Source organism: Haemaphysalis longicornis, unplaced genomic scaffold, assembly GCF_048455015.1.
Source record: "Haemaphysalis longicornis isolate Haplotype H1 unplaced genomic scaffold, Haemaphysalis longicornis Haplotype H1 scaffold_12, whole genome shotgun sequence".
In the NCBI taxonomy this organism is placed as follows: Eukaryota; Metazoa; Arthropoda; class Arachnida; order Ixodida; family Ixodidae; genus Haemaphysalis; species Haemaphysalis longicornis.
The window spans coordinates 668,212-685,129 of record NW_027526225.1 but is presented as its reverse complement, the minus strand read 5'-3'; the positions used below and the strand labels follow the sequence as shown (position 1 = coordinate 685,129).

Genomic DNA, 16,918 nt, shown 5'->3' with positions numbered 1-16,918 from the left:
GAGAAGCAATCCAACATTCGTTTTTCTTGTAAATTGCTATGGCGTAGAGGATTGTCGATCTACTCACGGACTAGCCACAGCGAGTTCGACGCTGCAAATTGAAGAGCTCCAGTGTGCTTTGTAAAGGCACTAGCTGTTTTGTGGCACTGCCACTGCCCCCCCCCCCCCCCTTTTGATTTGTGCTGTGTGCTCTAACACCCTTGTGAAGTGGCCGAATTATCTTATTATGAAACTGTATAGAGTGCCACAGGGGTTACTGTTAAGAGCTGTGTGCGGGTGTTTGTGGACATATCACTTGCTGTGGCAAGCTGCTACAGAGAGTTACAAATATGAGCATCTGGAATGACATTGTCAGGAATAGGAGGGTAAAATTACCACAAGTATCTGGAGAAGAATTATCACAGTGATGCACTAGCTGTATAATAGTTTGTAACAAATTTAAGCAGGCGTGTGTGAACGGCTTGTAAGGCTACATTTTCAACATCTGTGATCGCAACGTGATTGCAGTATATTTCTAGGTTCTTTATCGCAGTGTAATTAATAGAGAGTTTTAGCTGACCATTTCTGACGGTCCGCTCCGCTCCGATAGCAAACGGGAGCGCCGGCGATACTGGAGCGGGGCCCCGCTCCGCTAACCGGGGCGTCTTAGCGGACCGTCACGACAGCTTACGCTACCGTGCGGAATAACAACATGGCTGCCCCCACAATGCAAACGCACTACGGCAAACTTCATTTCTTCAGTTGAAACACGACCGATGAAGCCGCAAAAGTGCTTCCGAATAGGCAATGGTTCCACACACCTCAAAGATCTTTAAAACGGAAGCGAAAAACGTCGACCGAAGCGCTGGGCTGCTGCTTTGAGCGCCGAGAAAGACAGCCTTGGCTTGGCTATTCCAAAGTTTATTGGCTTGTTTATTGATATTTAGAAAAATTATACCTAGTCAGCGACTACATTATCATTAGGCTTGTGCGAATAGTGATATTTTAGTTCGAAGCGAATTCGAAGCGAATAGTCCAGGGGGTTGAATACTTTTGAAGCGAATTCGAATAGCTGTCAGGTGTCACTGAGACGTTCCGGTCCTGGCGGGACCTTCATAAAAATGCTCTACAGTGAAATCTCCATGATACGAATCTCTCGGGACCGCGAAAAATATTCGTATCATTTGAAATTCGTATGACCCAACGCAGACCAAAAAATTGAGCACTGAAAAAAGTTTTCATTTATTTCTTTTCTTACTTTCGCGTGGAGAAACCTGTGATGTTTTTTCTGCTTTTTTTAACCTCCATGTCGTGGAGCGGTAATTTCTGGACTTTCATCTCCTCACTCGCGTAGCCCAAGCTCACTACAGGAGCGTTTTTGCACGCGATTCGTGCGCGTTGGTGTTGCGTGCGCAATTTTCACGCCCGCCTCGGCGATTCTGCACCCATGGTCGCCTGTGCCTCGGTCAGAAAATGACTCGCGTGGCAGTGGGAGGTGCGCCAATGGGAATGCGTGCGCCTCAGGGCGGCAGTTTAGAAGCGCTCGAGATAGCTGGCTCGCTCCACCGGAGATGCTTAGGCTTAGCACGCGGGCAGAAATTTCATGGGCGCTTTCACTAGCGGCGCGGATGATTTTTTATAGCACTGTTTTCACCCACACCATTAGCTCATTTACCGCCCAAGAAACTTCGTGTGTGCTTTGAGCGGCATTTTAAGTAGCGGTTAGAAGCGTTGGCTCGAGTGCCCCGCACCACTTTTTGACCGAAGCTGCCGCCTGGTTGCCGCGGTGGCCGCGCCCTGCGCAGCGTGCGGGTGGTTTCGTGGCGGCGTCAGCGCGCCTGTGGATTCCGCGGCGCGTTTTCGTGAGCAGAAAACAACAGCCCGGACATTCCTGGAGAAAGAGCCCGTACGTCGCCGTCTCTCGCTCGTTCGGCAGTCGGGCGCCTTGCCGGCTCGTTCGTATCTCCGCCTTCCCCCAAAGAGCGATGGGAGATCCTACGGTCCAGCCCCACCGCAACGACCCACGCGGCCCTTGTGGCCCGGGGCCTGGAGGTGCTGGCCGTTTATGGGCCCTGTGAATAAGGGACCACCCCGTCGGAGGCCGCCTCAACGGTGACCTCAAGGGCTCAAATAAAGTTCTATCTATCTATCTATCCGCCGGGCCACGCAGGCCTGTTCGTGAGAGCCGAAATTTTCCTATTCCAAACAATGAACACTTTTATTGTTTAAAACAATGAAACAGGAGCCTCGAACAATGGAACAGGACCCTACTGAACATGCGCGCATAAGAAGGCTACGACAACCATGACGACAACGGTCTGAATGTGGCTTAGCTCCTTAGCTTGTCTTGGCTGCACATGTACTCAAAATGTAAGACTGATGTCAATGGCACTGCGGCTTGCCTATCGAAACCGAAACTTGAAAGAAGTTTTGATATTCGTTCACCCCGAATACTTCGAAAAATCGGAAATTTTAAATTCGAGCCGAACCGAATTCGAATACTGTAGTATTCATTCGAATATTCGAAGCGCCCGAATATTCGCACAAGCCTAATTATCATACCTGCCAACTCTTCCAAATTTTCCGTAAAATGCACGCATTTTAACGTGTCTTACGATTTTACGAATTGTGCCTGAAATTTTACGAATTTTCGAAAAAAATTGGACCATCTTTAAATGCCACTGTGGTACCTGCGCCGCCACGAGAAAGCAATGCGTAGTATTTTTATCACCAACTGCGAAGCAGCGATTTCTGTCTTCTTGGGGTGGGCTATGCATCCATACCCAGAACTCGCTGAAGCTAAGGCAAGTCTGCTCATAGCGTGTTGTTCACGGTCCGGTTACGACTTCTGTGTTCGTGGCGCTCTTTGTATGACTGCCGCGTCCTGTGCAGTAAGACCCATGGTACGTCCGCGGTAGTTCCTTTGCATTGCAACGGCGGGCTCGAAGCCGTGAGACTACTACCAAGTGTTCTTGAAATCGTACATGTAAGAATTTGCTTCCCTGCCCAATGGAGTTGCTGCTTATTACTCTACAATACTGACGGTTTGCACGTATGGTTCTGAAAACGTGAGAACGTTCAGACTTAAAAATTAAAGTGTGCTGCCCCCCACTTCCCCCAGTGCACGGTTATTACGAATTTCCATGTGACCAGGTTGGCAGGTATGACATTATACAAAAAAAGGTTCAATGAGGCCAAGAAACACGGTATTTTGCTTTGTTTGGGCGACCAAATACAAATTCCTATGTTTCCTCTAGGATAAAGTTTCGGTTTACACGCGCGCGTGAAACGACCAGTCACGCGAATCATTCCCCGTCGAGGGAGATACGGTTATCGCTTAGCTAAAAGCCTTTCGGCAGCTGACGCTCTGGTTGTGCTGAGCGGCACGTCGGGAGCATAGCGGAGCGTCAGAAACGGTCAGCTAAAACTCCCTAATATTGCAATAGCTGGAAGCTAAGGCTGGCACCCATGGTATGGGATACTGTGCGAGGCTTGTGGTTTTTCTGCTCTCGAGCCTACATCTGTAATGGTTACTACAGTTGGCAGAACTTCATGTACTACAACTGCGACTGGCCTCAGTGGAGTACATCAGTTCGTGCCGTATGCCAATAGAGATAAGGCAGCTGTCATCAGAGTGCAGCACCCCTTCTGATTTTTCCGTGATCGAGTATTATGAAAGTGAGCTTGGTTTTCTTGTAACTGGATGCTTTTGTTTTATGTCCAGGTTTCGCCATCAAGGAGGAACTGGTGTCGGTCATGCAGAACCGGCTCGACGACGCAGTCTTAGAAGTCCTCACCACCACCTTGGCCCGAAACCCGACATGCAATCTCACCATTGACGACGTTCAGGTGAGAAATTTAGCCCAGGGAGTGATTTTAGTGACTGCCTCACAATCTTCATTCTCCTCTACCCCTTTTTTTCTTCGATATACAAGTCCCTCCCAGTATTATTGCCACACCCACTGCCCGGGGCAGCGGTTCTTTCTCTTGGCACCAAACGTAACTTCTTGACGTTCTTCTCTGCTTTAGCCTAAACTTGCCTCACAAACTTATTTTTCCTTCTCTAAGTTAGCCCCTTTAGTGATCTACCTGTGACAGGCTGCAATAGCTGGAGGGCTTTGTACCAAGTGCCGCAGCAACTGCATTTGAAATACAAGGGCCCAAGATGGCGCCGCCGGAGCGTGTGTGCGGAAAATGCTCCGAGTCGATTGTCGGCCGCCAACAATATATCGAGTGCTGCAAATGCAACATGCACTTCCACTGCAAATGCGTTACCATCGTCGGCGATGCCTACGATGAGTTGATGACGACCGGCGTGAGTGCATATGTGTGCAAAGCGTGCGAACGAGACGCCGCCTCGATGGCCACCAAACGTACCGCCGGCTTCGAAGTGGCGCGACCCAACACCGGCGACGAAGCTGCACCCATATTGCCGAGCGGCGAATTTGCGTCGATGATACAACAGTTGTGTTTGAAGATTGACAGCCTTACGGCCGAGGTTGGTGAATTGCGAGCCGAAAACGCGTCGCTCCGGCAACAAACTGAGCGAACGACCGAGCTGCTACGCAAGCTATAAGGGAACTCCGCAGCCGACTTTGCCTCATTGCAGCTCCATCTTTCTCGAAACTCGGAGCTTCTACGCACAGCGGTGAGCGTGAATCGTGTGGACCCACAGGGTCTAGCCGGCACACAATTATATTCGACCGTGCTGAAGTCAGATGACAAACAAAGCGTGCCAACCGCCTCACGAAAGTATGCGGCGACTGACAAGAGGGAAGGCGCGGTGCCTCCCTTGTCGACCAGGCCCTCGCAGTTTCCAGGTGCTAATCGAACGCCCTCTAAACACTAGGACCCTCGCCAGAGTCGGCTGAGGCCCCCGAAGATGACGACAGCTTTCGGCTTCAGTGCCGTAGGCGTGCTAGGCCTAATGTCGGCCGCAGCTCAAAGTCGACTCTCACGGCGGTCGTGCGACCCCCGCGACAACGTGCACTCTTCGTGACGCGCCTGGCTCCCGGCACCACGACATTAGACTTGACTTCGTCGTTGAAAGACCTCTTAAACGGCGTTGGAAGTGACGTGCACTCGGCTACCATCTCGACATCCCAGCTACTCTTTGTTTCATGTCGCGATCGAGGAGCAACATTTCGATGGCATCAACACGCCCGAGGCATGGCCCGAAGGCTGTCTCTTTCGCCCTTTCTTCGGAGCGCTGCACGGCCGACAGGATGTACTGCAGAAAGACACTTCTGAATAAGCATGTCAGACCCTACTTGCACCATCTATCACCAGAATGTCCGCGGCCTACGAACGAAGGCCGACGCATTTTACTCTAATGTAGCCACCACCAACTATCCCATTATATGCCTCACGGAAACGTGGCTGGACGATTCCTGCTCAAGTGCTCAATTGTTCACACCTGGATACACAGTCTTTCGCCGTGACCGCAATTATGCCGCGACTAAGCAAAAAAGAGGAGGGGGTGTGCTAATCGCGGTGGACAGCTCGCTTAATGTGCGCCGTAGAGGTGATCTAGAGCTTTACGAGGAAAGTGTTTGGATTGAGGTATCCACCAGAAATGGCGTCAGCTATTTACTGGGAAATTATTATTTTCCACCTCTTTATGATGCTACCAAATTCATCAACCATTTTCAGAGCCTTGAGCAAATTGTAGACTTTTCAAAATATAATGTCCGCATTTGTGGTGATTTTAACCTGCCTGGGATGGATTGGGCAGCTACAGGTGTTCACGAGGTTGCTGCTGCGTCACGCCCGAAAGCATCTTTTATGTTAGACTTCATCATGTTTCATGGCCTATATCAAAAAAACACTTGCCCAAACCACCAGGGAAAATTTCTTGACATCATACTAACATCCTCTCCTGATGATTGTGTCCAGAGGGCATGTGCTCCACTAACACGGGTAGATAGTTATCATCCTCCTTTAGAGATAGTGTTTTCATTGAAAGTGGTGAGGCACGTTCCTCGTGCACAAACTAAGTTTCAATTTGACCGTGGGGACTACCTCGGCCTGTATGTGTTCCTAAGGGACTACGACTGGTCAGACGTGCTCAGCAACCACTGTGCAGAATCGGCCACGGCCAAATTGACTGCTGCACTACAAGACGCAATGGCCAGGTTCATCCCGCAACGCACTTCCCGTCCATCCGTGTATCCGGCTTGGTTCTCTGTAGAGCTGCGACAGTGTCTCGAGCGAAAGGCACACCTGCACCACCTTCATAAAGTATCAGGCTGCCCAACAGCATATAAAATGTTCAGCGATTGTAGAAGACAGGCCAAGCAGCTGTTGAAACGGGACAGGCAAGCCTACATTGACAGAGTTGAAACATCTTTGAGGCAGGACCCCAAACAGTTCTGGAGGTTCATGCATAGTTATGGCTCACGATCATCTAAAATTTCAACGATCCACTCAGCTGCAGGCAAGGCATGTACCAACGCAACAGAAATTGCCAACCTGTTGGCTAGCCACTTCAGCTCCAGTTTTTCAGCTGTTAATACTGGCAACACTGACTATGCAGATAAGACCTTACAGGCAGACTGCCTGGCGGCAACGCCAGTGACAGAGACGGAAATCCGTGAAGCCCTTAGAAAAATGAAGGCCAAAAAATCATGTGGCCAAGACGGCATCCCTAGCTTCATTGTTAAGGGCTGTGGACCGATACTTACACCCATATTGAGACACATCTTCAACCTCTGTATACAATCTGGAGTCTTTCCAACCACTTGGAAACACTCAATTGTTGCACCCATATTTAAGTCTGGCGACCCTTCCCTTGTAGTCAATTATCGACCTGTGTCACTGATTTGCTCTCTGTCCAAAGTTCTGGAGCTTATTTTGTACAGCCGTCTTTACTCTTACTTCTCCCAGAAGCTGTGTGCACAACAACATGGCTTTATTCCTCATCGTTCACCTGTGACAAATCTGTGTGCTTTTCTTAGCAAAGTGGTCCCTGCAGTACATTCAAGACACCAAATTGATGTAATCTACTTTGATTTGTCAAAAGCATTCGACACTGTGTCACACTCTTTGCTGTTACAGAAACTGGATAACTATGGAATATGTAAGATGTACTTGATGCTTTTTGAAAGCTACTTGTCTAACCGTACAAACGTTGTACGAGTTGCGGGCTGTTTCTCTGGTGAATTTCGCTCAACTTCTGGAGTGCCTCAGGGAAGCAACCTGCGCCCCTTGTTGTTCTTGATTTTTATCAATGACTTGGCTGAGCGCATGCAACACTCTGAAATGCTCCTCTTTGCTGATGACATTAAGATCTTTCGGCCTATAGACAGGGCTAGCGAGTGCTCTCTTCTACAAGATGACATTAACACTGTGTCAGCATGGTGTTCAGCAAACATGCTTCGCATCAACCCATCAAAGACCAATGTGATATCATACCATCGTCGACAGGTGCCGATTCAATTTTTGTATAAGCTGCATGGGGGTTCCATTACTCGAGCGTCAACAGTGCGGGACTTGGGTGTGCACATTGACTCATCACTATGTTTTAAACACCACATTGAAAAAACAGCCAGCGATGCAATGAAATCCCTTGGACTCGTAACACGTGTCACGAAAGAGTTCACTGATCCTACCTGCTATTTGTCCCTGTTTCGGGCTATTGTACGTTCCCGGCTAGAGTACTGCTCGGTTGTATGGAACTCTGTTCCTCAATACTTGTCACTGTCTCTGGAACGAGTCCAGATAAGATTTGTTCGAATCTGTTATGATCGTTACCTTTTCAGGAAAATATATTACACGTATGACAGAATACTCGACCACACTGGATTAAGCAGACTGAGTGACAGAAGAACACTCCTCGATATGTGCTTTCTTCACAAGCTCATTCATGGAGCTGTTGACTCTGCCGATTTGCTAACTTCCATCAATTTTCATGTCCCCACACAATGCCGTTCCTCGCCGCTATTTTATCCTGCCGTCAATCATAAAAGTCCTGTCCAGAGAATGCAACTCCTTTACAACTCACTTGAAGCGCCTGATCTGAGCATCTTTGATCGTTACAGCACTTTTGTGCAAGCTGTTAAAAATACATCTAAAGCCTGAGTGTGTACTTTTGTGTTGTAAAATCAGGCGAGTCAGCCATGTAATGCTTGTTTCATTGAGGTTATTTTCATTTCTCGTGCTCTTTTTTCGCTATGGTACACGTCTTCTGAGTGTGTTCGGAGTGTCTTCTTTTGCGTTGTAGAATCATATGTGAGTCAGCCTTATAATGTTTGTTCCATTGATGTTATTTTTATTATACTCTTTTTTCCCCATTGTACACATCTCCCTTTCCTATCCTTTCCCTTGTTTCTTCTGTGCACCACGCTGAAGGCATCATGCTGTTTGTGGGCACTTATCTAAATAAAAAAAAATGGTGGGCATAATCTGGGGTTGTTCATCAAGAAGGCCATCAGTAGGGGATTCTGTGGGCATCCAAAAATTAACTCTTTAGTTCTCTGAAGGAGCACGGCTCGTTCAGAGGAGGAAAAAATCACTCATTGGGCTGAAGTTGCACCAACTGCCAGACGTCTCACTTTTCTCTCGATGAGACGAGTGGAGGTGAAGGCAAAGTGTGTGTTACAAATTAGCATGTTTTTTTGTTGTTGTTTTTTTCCCCAACGGGTAGTTTATTCGGTTTCTAGGATGAACACTTTTCTTTTTTTATTCCTCCAATGAAACGAGTGCATACCGTTTTAGCGATGCTTGTGTTTTTTTGTTTTTTTTCCCTACAGTGATTGGCATTTTCTCGAGTTTCAAACAGGTGCATGTTTTTTCCCCTCCCCCAGCTTTCAGGGCATCCTGTTTTAGGGGCGTTTTTACCCTTCCCTCATGGGCAGTTGTGGAATATCGGGGGGTTCTTTGGTGCGACCTAGCCTGTACTCCGGCGTGTCAAGCACGTGGGCTCGCGCACCTGTGGCAGCCCAGCGAGGTTTGCCGATATGAGAACACAGTAGACAGTAGTGCCGAAGCACAGCCGTTTATTTGGGAAGTCCCAAAGCATGCGAGCACAAAGCTCGACGGTGTTCACGAATCACGCCGTCCAGGTCGTGATCGTGAACGGAAGGCAGGCACTCAAGGCGTGCGACAACAACAATTCCCACCTGAGATCCATGGTCCGCCGCGGCTGCTTTTCTGCCGATGCTACTCAACCGGACCTCCGATCAGACTATCCTCTCTCTTCCGCGCGCACATGTTCGCGCAGCCAGCGCGCGGTTCTATCTCTCAGGGGGCGCTGACGAACCAGCAGAGCGCTAGACCGGTTTCAGCGCATCGCGTCTCTACCTGTAGCGCGCTCCGGCTCGGTATCGCGGTTCTCCACGATTCCCACAGTTTCTAAAGTTTTACACATGACCATGTTTCTCTTCCCTGATTGGCAGCACCTTCAGTTTTGGGGATAGGCAAGTTTTTTTCCTGCCCTGTTCGGCAGCTCATCCAGTTAAGCGGTAACCACACGCACGCGCCCGCGCGCTCGATTCCACACACGTTATTGTGTCTACGCGCCCAAGCGCTTGACGAGGGCGAGGGCACGCACCCACACGGGGGTGACGAAGGCGCGCGAGCGTGCGCCGCCCCGCGCTTCACGGGACCGCCTTGTCGATATGGCCCAACCGTACAGCGCCCAACTCTGTCATCGTAACACACATAAACGTCGTCTTTTCGTCTTACAGCAGAGCAACATGACCTTTAATGCCAGCTTCCAACTAAAACACAACAGCATCGCCGCGTCGCTAGGTGCACACGGCAGCGGAAAGCCATGTTTGCCTCCGGCTGACGGGCTGACGAAGTTTGATCGCATGCGTTATTATTCGCCGATGACGTATTTTGCTGGTGCGACACGGAGGAAACGCATGCACCCAATAAACCTTTTGCGGCTAACGAAGCAACTACGCTAATTTATCACAACGAGGAGACAGGAACTTTGCAGCACCGACGTTGTCGGCTGTGGCCACCGGCGGATTCACCCGCGGCCGCCGCAGTCCGCCCGCCCCGGGGAACACAAGCGCGTCGAGCGGCGGCTCTGATTGGTGCCGGTCGGTAGGCGCGCAGGAGAGCGCGCGAAATATCTGGCCAAGCCAGATCTTCGAGAACGCGACGCGCTTCGCCTCGCGCCCGGTCTCCGGCCGTCGCGAGGTGGCGCACGGGCGCGGGAGCGCGTGGAATAGAGCGCGCGAACGTGTGCGTGTGGTTACCGCTTTATATAGGGATTACCGTGTTTTTTCCTCTCCCAACTAGCAGTTTATCCAGTTTCAGGGATGAGAACATTCTTCATCACCGCTTTGCGGTGTTTGGTTTTAGGGATGATTGTGCTTCTCATTCCCCAATTGACAGTGCGTTGAGGGTTAGGGGTGGGTGTTTTTTTCTTCCCAAATTGTCCGTGCATACAGTTTTAGGTATCATCATGCTCTCCCCCTTTCGCAGTAATTGGGCTTTAGGGATGGGTGAAGTTTTCTTCCCCAATTGGGAGTTCATACGTCGTAGGGTGTTTTTTCCTCCCCCATCAGACTGTTCATCCCATTTTGAGGGTGAGTGCGTTTGTACCCCTTCCCCGATTGGTACCGCACCCAGTTTTAGGGATGAGCTGTTTTTTCCTCCCCTGCCCATCTTGCTTTCCATACAGCTTTTGGGATGGGCGAAGTTTTTCTTCCCCGATAGGCTGTTCATCCAGTTTTCAGGAAGAGAATGTTTTTTTTTTTTTTTCACCTTCCACAATTAGTATTTGTGTTGTTTCAGGGATCAAATCAAATCAAAGGTTTATTTTTTTCAGCACAAAGTCGGGGTCACATCAGGCAAAAAGCAGTTGTGTACTGCTTGAGTGTGCCTGACGACCCTTGGAAATAACAGCGTGTTTACAATAATAAGTACTTCAAAAAAATGGCCTATTTACAACCTAAACTACTTGCGGGAGAAAAAGGGGCATGAACTATTGTGCTCATATAGAAAAACAGACATTGAACCAGGAATAAAAACACGTGTGCAACAGATTTGTTCACAACGAGTTGTCTAGAAAGCATTCTGCTGTTTCCAGGTAACACTTTCAATGTTAACACCTTTCTGTTCACACACATTAAGCAGAGCCGGTAATGTGCGTGCGAGTGATTGCGGTAAATAGTCAGTGTGCCGGTGTGGTACAAGCCAGTTACCATTGCTCTATTGCATGAATCAGTGACATTTTTGGACAACCCAGGTGCTGAGCACAAAAACGATTTGAAGCCCTGGTTTGAAAACAAAAAAGAATAAGGCAGACGAAACTTGTATGTTCGTGGAAGGGGTATTATCTTATAATATGGAAACAGCTGTTCCGTCGTGTGCGCAAACCGGACATTGGCAATACTACACAGTGCTTTCTTCTGCGAAAGGTGAATTGGTTGTGCACTGAACAATGTAGCAGCTTGCAAACAAGGTGTAGCCTGGGATGGATCTGTTTTCTCTCCCGCAATTGGCTGTGCATCAGTTTTAGGGACGAGCGTGTGTCCCCCACTTCTCTTCCCCAATTGGCTTCCAGGGATGACGGCTGTCCCCTTTTTCTCCCTCCCCGCACACCCAGTTCATCCAGCGGCCCCACCGGGAGCCCAGCACGCAGCTGTACTGCACGGTGCAGGCGCAGCTGCTGCCCTACCTGCAGCCCCTGATGGAGTACCTGCGCCAGGACCTGCACACCTTCCTGCCCACCCCAAAGTACACCGACCCCAAGCCCGAGGCACACTTCAAGGTGGGTGGGCCCACCGAGAGAGGGGGGGCGCCACTTGACGACATCGCCTTCGTCCAGACGGAGGGGAGGGAACGAAGGGTTATACCCCTGCTACGCTAGCGTCCAAGTGTCATTTGACTCAAATGCAAAGTTGTGCTGCTCCTCTGGGTTTTGAAATGCCGTTCGGCTCAAATGACATTCGAGCCAAATGAGCTCCCAGAGGGACATTTGGGGTTCTCGAATGGCATTTCAAGCACTCTCGCGCACACCGTTCCAAGTCAGCATAAACAAATGCATTACTGGCGTACTTAAAACAAACAAAATATTCTTAATTGGGGGACTTTGTTTACTTCTCGTTCACTTAAATCGAGATATCAAGATGTAATAATTCCATACTTTCAGCACCAGTGGGAGCAAGCGACAAACCAGTGTGGCCAGACAGCACAAAACAGCACAAAAAAACCTCGATTGCGATTCAGAGTGAATTAAAAACCGCATCAAAGCTTGCGTTATTTACAATGTGATGTCATTTTAATGCCAAGGACTGCTCCTAATTTTGATTGTTGCATTATTGTGTAAAAACAGAACTCGACAGAAGCAGCGCCACACAGCACGGCGAGCGATTGTTAAAGCTTTCAAATGCCATCGAAATTGTAGTGGAGCACGGCGTATTCTGGATGGCATTCAAAGCCGCTCAGTTGAGTCAAATGACATTCGGTTCGAATGACATTCGGACGCAAGTGTAGCAGGGGTATTAGTCGGCTGTTCGTGTCTGCGTCGGTTGAGTTACCGAGTGTCGAAACATGACACTGTGCAGTCAGCAGAAGTCTTTGGGGACCTGGACTTGGTTCCGATGGGAGGGTGCGTGCGGCGGTAAACAGTAATCACTGGGTTCACTCCGTGCTACCATTTCAGCGGTGTAGTCAAACAGAACCAAAAGACCTAGAGCTTTTTTTTTTATCTGTTGTCTCCAACCACCAAATTTACACTTCTGTGATGTCATGGGGATGGTGCAAGAAAGTATTGGTTGAGTTGTCACTCTTCTGTCTGCCTTCCTTGTGGCCAGGCGTAATTGTTTGAAGGATGCGTTTAAAATGGCATGGTGGCAACTTTTAACATCAACTGAACTTGTATCTTCTCCTGGTGGTCTCTTTAAACGTGAAAGGAAGGAGGTAGCTCATAGGCCCCTTTATCCCCTTTTGCTTGTTAGGTACTCCCGGACAGCATTCAGTAGTCGTTCACTTTCATCCCTGTAGCAGTATGCTTGTGGCACATGTTGTTTAATATTGCTTTATCGCACTGTCACTGGTACAAAAGATCGCCTGTTTTATCCGTGCTCAGTTGCGGCCTGCAGAGATAATTCCATAGCCAAAATTATGTTTGTGCAAAACTCAGGGATCAAAGGATCGAGTCAACAGTGAGCAACACTTTCCTAGGCAGGGCCATTTTTCTGAGCGCACTTTTGAGGAGTGTTGGCTGGTGATGAAGCTTGGCCGTGCTTTCTCCCCCAGCCGTACGTGGACCACCCTGCGCACGGCCTCTGCCACAGAGATGAAGACGTGTTCCTCTTCAACCGATTCAAGGCCATGGGCACACCCAGCAATGGTATTGAGGCGCCTTTCCACGACCGAGTTCCGTTTTGGTGTACTTGAGCTCTTGTAACTCCCCATATATCATGTTTTGAGCTAATCCTATGCCAAGGCACCAATTTTGTGAAAACATGTCTTTGCTGCACTCACCTTGAGCAGACCAATTCATCAAACCAATCGACCAGTGATTTATTCATCAAGTCAGCTAGGCATCAGTCAATCGATAATTTATTCATTTCTTTCATTTATGTATTCGTTCATTCATTTCTTTCATTCATCCAGTCCTCACTCTCACTGTCCACTAGTGCCTTGCCTTTCCTCACAGCGTTCCTGCCTTCATTTCTGATCAGCTTGTGGGAGATGGCAATCTGCGCTACAGAAAGCACTTTTAACATGTGCACTCACACGCGTATGTGCGTTCATTTCTCATTCACACAACAGCTACGGCAGGCAGAGCCACCTGCCCTTTTGAACTCTGAGTTCTCCCTCACAAACGTTGCCCCCCCCCCCCTCTCCCTTGCCGCTGTTCAGGGATTGCCTGCATCATCCTGTCCATGGTGGACGCCCAGGGTCGCCCCGTGCAGTTCCTCAGCTGCCCGCTGCCCCGGGCGGGGGCCTTCAGCAGCACCGAGCCGCCCAGCGAGTACCGGGACATTGTGTTCCTCTCCCGCGAAGATGTCGCCGAGGCCAGCGCCGACGGGACGCCCGGTACGCTACCTCTCGCCCCGGTCTTCTTTCGGGTGACCTGGGGTCAAGAGTTCAGCATTGCGACCTGGCCTGCTCTCGAGCACAGGTCAGCTAGGTAACCTTCAACACGTTGAACTAAGGGGGTGCAGCAGCACAGCAGAGTTCACTAGCATGAGTACAGAAAAGGTGGTAATGACGAATAATGGCCATTTATTTGCCTCTCTGGGGTTCCCACAAACACTGGCAGCAAACGCTAGCACAATGTCTCCCTTCAGTTTGCTTGTTCACAGTTGTACCAGGAGAACCCATGTGTGGTGCATTACAGCGTTGTTTTTTTTGTACAGCAAAATCTCATTACAAGAGACACTCAAGGGACCCGGGAAACTTGTCTCTTGTAACCAAGGTCCCTTGTATGTAATGCTGCTAACATGGCAAACATAGGAAAACCAACCAAACCACTTTCATTCAAATGTCTCTCATAATCAAGTGTCTCTTGTAACAGTGTCTCTTGATATGAGGTTTTACTGTATATATATCTTTAGTGTGTTAACTTTCTGCCTCATATTCCACATGGATCTGAAAGTTTTTTAGAATTTGCAGTTTGGCTTTCTTTGTTGCTCAGTGCTGTCATTGGCAAGACCACAAGGCGAGATCATCGAAGCGAAATCGTAAGGAAGTATCGTTGCACGGAGCCGTCAGTAGGCGACTTTGCGTTCCAACAGACGCAATTTTCGTCCATGCCAGCTTCATGGTGCGCTTGCATCAGCAACCGGCACATCCCCCACAAGGCCGGGACTGTAAGGGCAAAGCACCCAGCTGCCTTTAAAGGAATTGTTATTATAGCTAGTGAGGCCAGCGGAAATTGCGCCGCACGGCTGCAGTTTGGTGTCAGCAGAATCGTTCGCAACTGGAGAAAGCCAAGAGAGGCAACCTTTCGTTTTGTGCAGCAAGACAGAGAACTAAATCTTCTCTGATATCAGACAGGAGTTAATGCATGCCAATTTCCTTTGCGTCGATGCATGTCAATATCACAGGAACTCTGCCAAAGCTCTAAAGAACAGCTTTGTTGTGTTTCAGTGTAGCCAAGGCTTGCATCTTTTATGTGCGCTGCCTTCGTGCACAACTTCTCACAAGAACTGTACTACACTTTTGTTATTCCTGTCGTCATGCTTGGCTTGCTGCTCTGTGCGCAAGGTGGCCAGGGCCTTCCAAGCCGTTTCAACAGCTTTTTTTTCCGGGTCTTCCTGCAACGAGGTTGCAAAATAAACTCAGTTCAATTCAATTTTGTAATTTCCAGAGAAGCAGTCTCGTGAATCCAGTCTACGATCTACTGAGGGGGGGGGGGGGGGGGGTCGAGCCAAAAACTGCGAGAAAAGGGTTGTGCATTTTTGGAGCTCGGAATTGTTCTTTTTTCTGACATTTCGTCGAGAAGAAGAAGATATCACAGTTCAGATTGGTTAAAAGAAGTGGGCTTGGTCTGGCCATCTAGTGAGACGAAGTGAAAAGTTGTGGTCCAGCAGGGTAACAGGGTGGCTCCCGAGGCGGGTCTAAAAGAAGGGGAATAGAGTGAAACCTCGATGTAACGAAGTTGGCGAAATTCGTAATTTACTTCGTTACATTGAAATTTCACTACATTGAAATTCGCGGTTAAAATGGAGCGTTAACCACGTGAAGCGGTTAATGCAAGCAAAAACGTTGTCGCGTATACACGGTTGGCGCACTGTTTCTGCTTCTGGCGGAGCTTAATCGTCTATGCGGGCATAAGTGTGAACCACGTGGAGCATTTTCTGCACGAAAAAACTCGCCTTGCGAGCCGCAGGCGTGCTGACGCAGCCGCGCGGAGGAGACCGCCCGCGCGTTTCAGGTGGCTCCAGTGACTGCTTCTAACCGCTTGCTGAAATGCTACGCGAGCGGCAAACAAAGTTCTTGTTCATGCGGGCAAGAAGCTGATAATGTGGGCGAAATTTGCAGTGTAAAATGGCATCCGTGCTGCTTAGGAAAGCGCCCATCAAATGTGCTCTGCGGTAATGAGCCCAATCGTCTCTGGCGGGGCCAGCCGGCACCCCCAAGCGCTTTGAAGCACCCCTATTGGGTGCATGGATCCCCATTGGCGAAAGTCGTCAGGCTCCTCCCACTGCGGCAAGCGGCGTGAGTCGCTTTCTGGCCGAGGTAGAAGCCGCCGCGTGCGTGCAATTACGGACACGGCCGTGAAAAAAACGCACGTGCAAGGCTCGTAAAGACCCACAAATGCTATACGCCTCGAGCACGGCCTGTAGGGGCGCCACTGAAATCCCCCTAGCGGCCCCCCGTTTCGAAAGCAGGCGCGGGAGTCCGCGCCCCGCTCCCCAGTGCCGCCGCTGCTTTTGCGGCACGTTCACGACTGAGATTTATCGTTTATGGGCGTTTGAAATCATGTTTGTGTGGAGCAGTCACTCTGTTCGCAAATGGGGTGTGTTTATGAGAGTATAAATGTTTCCGACGCGATCTTAGTGTGGTATTTTCGGTCTGTATAAGCGCCAGGTGTGTGACACAGGCAGCGTTGCGGAACCGGCGTATGATGGAGCCGATTGTAGTTACACTGACCTGAATTTACTAGCCGTGTCTCCGTAACCACTGGTTCCTCAGATGTTCATGCTACGGCTATACACTACGATTTAAATCTGTTTTGTGCGCTTAATCAGCGGAGCACTCATACCTGACAGCACACCAGTTACGTTTGCCAATATTATACCTCAGATATTGATCACCACCATTTACAAGCCAGTCTGTGTTAATTTCGGGAATATTCAACAAAAGTACGATGGACAATGCATAATTTTTACTCGGGAATCAGCACACGACAGAGTCGTCCTGTCGTGAGGTGAGCGCCCGCAAACATTCATCTGCTACATATATCCTCTGCGAGCAGCGCGGAGACGGGCTTAGAGTATAATCCGCGTCCGCGACTATATGCTTG

General features: G+C 49.4%; 1 protein-coding gene across 1 annotated transcript in view; it reads left to right on the top strand.

Annotated features, from left to right (window-relative positions):
- LOC144162245 (KICSTOR complex protein SZT2-like) overlaps positions 1–13,983 on the top strand; it is a gene marked incomplete at its 3' end in the record, with an annotated part of 187,230 nt that extends 173,247 nt beyond the window's left edge. Inside the window, 4 exon segments of the mRNA XM_077692705.1 lie at positions 3,704–3,828; positions 11,543–11,707; positions 13,198–13,291; positions 13,807–13,983. Coding sequence (XP_077548831.1) covers positions 3,704–3,828; positions 11,543–11,707; positions 13,198–13,291; positions 13,807–13,983 — 561 coding nt within the window.
- Between the last annotated feature and the right edge of the window lie 2,935 nt (positions 13,984–16,918).